The sequence below is a fragment of the Benincasa hispida genome, chromosome 3 (assembly GCF_009727055.1).
Source record: "Benincasa hispida cultivar B227 chromosome 3, ASM972705v1, whole genome shotgun sequence".
Lineage (NCBI taxonomy): Eukaryota > Viridiplantae > Streptophyta > Magnoliopsida > Cucurbitales > Cucurbitaceae > Benincasa > Benincasa hispida.
The window spans coordinates 13041263-13045756 of record NC_052351.1 but is presented as its reverse complement, the minus strand read 5'-3'; the positions used below and the strand labels follow the sequence as shown (position 1 = coordinate 13045756).

The following is a 4494-nucleotide window of genomic DNA, read 5'->3' as shown; positions in this document are numbered from 1 at the left end:
TGGATCTTAGTTTATTAGATTTAGACTTTTACGTCTGCAATTTAATAGAATCAATAATAAGTTTATTGACTATAGAATATGTTTATCTTTTACAAACTACGAGTTTTAGGACATAAAACCCAACTGAATTTTACCACATGACAAATTATAATTGAACAATTTAGTGGGATGTATAAAAAATATAGGTGATGGACGGGATGCACCTAAAGATGTCTATGAAGTGGGATGCGACTGAATTTTTCATTCCCCGTCCCCATCCTCCGTTTCCCATTTCATTCTCCATCCTCGTGAAACACGGGATCGGAGTTGGGATTCTCGGAAAATTTTTTTCCATTAGTTTTTTTAAGTGAATAATGTGAACAAATTTTAATTAATAATTAACTTCATCACTAAATTGTTTATTATGATTAGTCTTACATGAAAATTTGGATTTAAACATAAATTACTCAAATTTTGGCCTAAAAAAACTAATGAACTTTTTTTTAGTAAAAAAAAATAAATATAAATAAAATTATTCACATCTATAATCTACATGTAAATATTTCATTTACACATATTTATTATCTTGTCTATTAAACAATCAAATTTAAAATTTAAATGTAACGTTTATATAATAATAATAATATAACATTAAATAGCTATACTAAATAAATAAATATAGGTTAATCGGGGTAAGAACGGAGCGGGAACGAGGATGGAAAATGCATTCTCCGTCTCCGTCCTCGTTTAGCTCAGGGGTAATTTTCTTTCCCACTCCCTCCATATTCTTTGCCTAATCGGAAAATCTCCACTTGATTCGATATCAATCTTCAAACAATCTCCAGTGTGGTACACCTAAATATAGTTTAATAATGAAACTATGTTCCAAATTAAAATACCACAAACCCAAAAATGCAAGTAATTTAACAAAAATTTTATTAAATATGACTGTAATTAGTTCTTCATTCTCCGTCTCTTCACAACAAAGCACTATGGAACCAAATCCACAACTCAATTGGAACAACATAGCGATCATCCTAACCGGTGCTTTTGCCATCGTTTTCCTTCGTTTTCTCATCAAAAGAATCACCGGCGCCGGTGACCAAAAGGGTCGAAAGCCGCCGAGAGTAGGCGGCGGATGGCCTCTGTTCGGCCACCTCCGACTGTTCAAATGACCGGAATTACCCCAAATAAAATTGAGTGATTTAACAGATAAATACGGTCCAATTTTCTCCATCCAATTGGGGATTCACTCAGCGGTTGTCATACGACTGCGCCATGTTTGCTCTCAGCCATTACGGCTCTTACTGGCGCAAAATGCGAAAAATTGCCACGTTTGAGCTTCTATCCAATCGCAGAATGGAGCTGTTAAGGCAAGCCAAAGAGTCTGAAGTTAACCAAGCCGTAAAAGAGTTGTACCAAAGTTGGAAAGAAATTAGAAAAGACTCACAAGATCAGGACATCTTCACATTTAAATATTTTAATTATTTTTTGATATAAATGATTAGGGAGGATGAATAAAGATGAGTGCATGTTGAGATGCACCAATGTATTACCATAATAATAATTCAATTGCTTTAAAAAAATCCATCAGTTTTTTTAATTGGAGTACACAAAAGTTTTCTTTTTAATTTAATATTTAATATTATCTAATATTATTCTTTTATGAAAAGTTAAATGTATTTTTTTGTTATTTTACAAAGGAACTAGGAGTGTAACAAAGATAAAGGTCGAAAATTAAGCTCCCATTTGGTAATTATTTAGTTTTTTGTTTTTTTTTTTAGGTTGTCTATTTCATTCACTGCAATAATTTGCATCTTTCTTGAATATAATGGTTGAATTTTTAACCAAATTTCAAAAATAATTTTCAAAAACAAAAATAAAAAACAAAATGGTTACCAAACGGGAGTATAACTAATCCATTGGTTTAGTTTGGTTTTGTAGTATAAAATTGGACATCTCAATTGTATTTGGAAACAACTAAAAAATATTGATTCTAATCCATTTTTTATTAGAAAAGCCAATCAAAACCAAACAGAATCGAGAGTATCTACACTTAAAAATACACTTCTAGCATTAGGTATATCTTTGATATTTTAATTATTATGATGCATATATATTTGTTGTTTAGAAAAAAAAAATAAATTATTATAGAACATGTATGTTTGTTATTTAGAAAAGTGTCAACAAAAAATCAGAAAAAAAAAAGAAAAGAAAAAGAAACAGTCAAAAATCAAGAACCAAACTAATAATAAATCGAACTAATATAAAAACCAATTCGGAAAATTGATTTAGATCCATTCTTCATATAACCAGTTTAGTTTAATTTGGTTATTGGTTAACTTGAAAAGGGACAAAACTAAATCATCACCCCTGCTAAGAACATTCAAGTCATCTGGTTGAGTGTTGGAATATTGGGCCACGTAACTTGTGAACCCAATCCTTAAGTGGATAGGAATCTTGTATGAACAGGTGTTGGTGGAAATGAAGCAGTGGTTGGGGGAGTTGACATTGAACGTAATTCTGAGAGTGGTGGTTGGGAAAAGGAACTTTGGAGTTGGAGCAATGGTGGGAGAAGAAGATGAAGAAAAGGCCCGGCAGTGGCAGAAAGCGACGAGGGAGTTTTTACATTATTTGGGATTCTTTGTATTTGGTGATGTTGTTCAATATTTGGGATGGTTGGATATTGGCGGCCATGTGAAGGCCATGAAAAGGACCTCGAAGGTATTGGACCGAATGTTAACGCAGTGGTTGGAAGAGCACAAGAAAGACGGGGCTTTTGGTAATCCTGAAAAAGATAAAGACTTCATTGATGCAATGCTTTCAATTCTGAAGGATCCAACTCATGTTGATGTTCTTTCTCATGGCTTTCATCACGATACCATTATCAAATCAACATGTTTGGTACGTTTTTCAATTTTGTTTCTTTATGTTTTTATTTTTTATCATTATTATTTTTTTACCGATGATCTAAGTTTGATTGCGTGTATTAATATCAAATGATGACCAAAGTTTTGAAAACAATGAAAATCAAGAGCCTATTTGGTAGAGGATTTAAAAACAAGAGATTCAATCCAAATAAAGTGTATCGAAATTTGGATACAATAAAGACATATAAATATTGTTTTTACAATTTGTATGGTTTGGATCAAAGAATCCAAAAAACTATTTTTAAAAATAGATTCCGGATTGATTGTAATGAATCTGAAAACAATTTGGATTTACAACTACTAATGTTTTGCTTACATCATACTAGTTGAGAATTTATATTGCTTACATCATACTAGTTGAGAATTTATACCTATATATAAATAAAATACGGAAACTAAATTATATCTATTTTCACTTTTATAGGTTAGAGTAAAAAAGATTAACAACCATAAAATTTCCAAAATAATTAAAGAGTAGTTAAAAAGAGAATGACACCGAAAAATATACTAGTTTGACCATAAACTCAACTCTACGTCCAGTCTTCTGCAAATGCAAGTTCTACTATGATGAAAATCGTAATGATTTCAAAAACTCGCGCTGCAAATCTCTCTCTAAATAGCCCAACTCGAACTATTTGATTTCCTATATTACAACTCAGTATCTTGGAATTAATAATAAAAGAGAAACACCCAATCCCAAAAATACTCACTGTATTCTCTCACAATATTTGTTCACTATTATATAATAAACAAATACTGAATTTCCCACCAAATTGTCAAGGGATCATTGAGTCGCTTAAAGATAGTCACTACTTTTCTCAAAATTATCGGTCATGCACACGCGTGCACACACACATTATTTGCTTATCCACAATCCAACAACAACATCAACCAATGCTAAGAGCTCACTCACAGTTACTGGTTCACACCCATCCCGAATTGACCCCAACTGCAATTTCAAGGCACATCACTGATTTTTTACAATCTTATGACTTTTGTGTTTGATGTCTCATCAATTCGCATTGGATGAGAGTTACGATTACAAATGAGTAATTTAATGTTAACAGATGTTTTGTGAACGTAACTAAAAAAATTAGTTTTCATTGTTTTTAGAATTTTAGTCACTTGATATCAGGACAACTAAAATTTGGAGCATCCATACAAAAATATCTATCTTGACCTCTATAGAAGCTTCGTTTTTATCTAACTTTTATATTTATTCTATGTTGATTCTTGAGTTTTCAAAGTCTACTCTAGCCTCTCAAGAAACAATCACTTGACTCTGTTTCCATAATTTGTACAAACCATGATCTTGGGAGGTGGTGAAACAATTGGGGTAGCCGTAACATGGGTGCTCTCACTACTCCTAAACAATCCTCCTAAATTAAAGAAAGTGCAAGAAGAACTCGACACTAGGGTTGACAATGGGGCTAGGGCGAGGTGGGGGAGGGTTCCCCGTCCCCGGCCTTGTGGGGGAAATTCTCACCCATACCCGCCCCCGTCCCGGCCATTTGAAGGTGGGGATGGGGGCGGGATTCCGCATTGAGGAAACGGGTCCCCGCGGGGATTCCCCTACTAATTCCCC

At 33.2% G+C, this 4494-nt stretch overlaps 1 protein-coding gene across 1 annotated transcript; it reads left to right on the top strand.

Moving 5' to 3' along the window:
- Nucleotides 1–1257: 1257 nt before the first annotated feature.
- On the top strand, nt 1258–4455 carry LOC120073453 (cytochrome P450 CYP82D47-like). Its single transcript, XM_039026302.1, has 3 exons — nt 1258–1440; nt 2455–2882; nt 4212–4455. The coding sequence occupies exons 1-3, from the start codon at nt 1258–1260 to the stop codon at nt 4453–4455; spliced, it is 855 nt and encodes a 284-aa protein (XP_038882230.1).
- The last annotated feature ends 39 nt before the right edge of the window (nt 4456–4494 follow it).

What these genes read in the sequence shown, in the direction of transcription:
- LOC120073453 (XM_039026302.1), top strand. Translation starts at nt 1,258, where the DNA reads ATGTTTGCTCTCAGCCATTACGGCTCTTACTGGCGCAAAATGCGAAAA. An exon ending in AAGACTCACAAGATCAGGAC is followed by an intron (nt 1,441 to 2,454) that starts ATCTTCACATTT and finishes TATGAACAGGTG; the next exon opens with TTGGTGGAAATGAAGCAGTG. An exon ending in ATTATCAAATCAACATGTTT is followed by an intron (nt 2,883 to 4,211) that starts GGTACGTTTTTC and finishes ATAATTTGTACA; the next exon opens with AACCATGATCTTGGGAGGTG.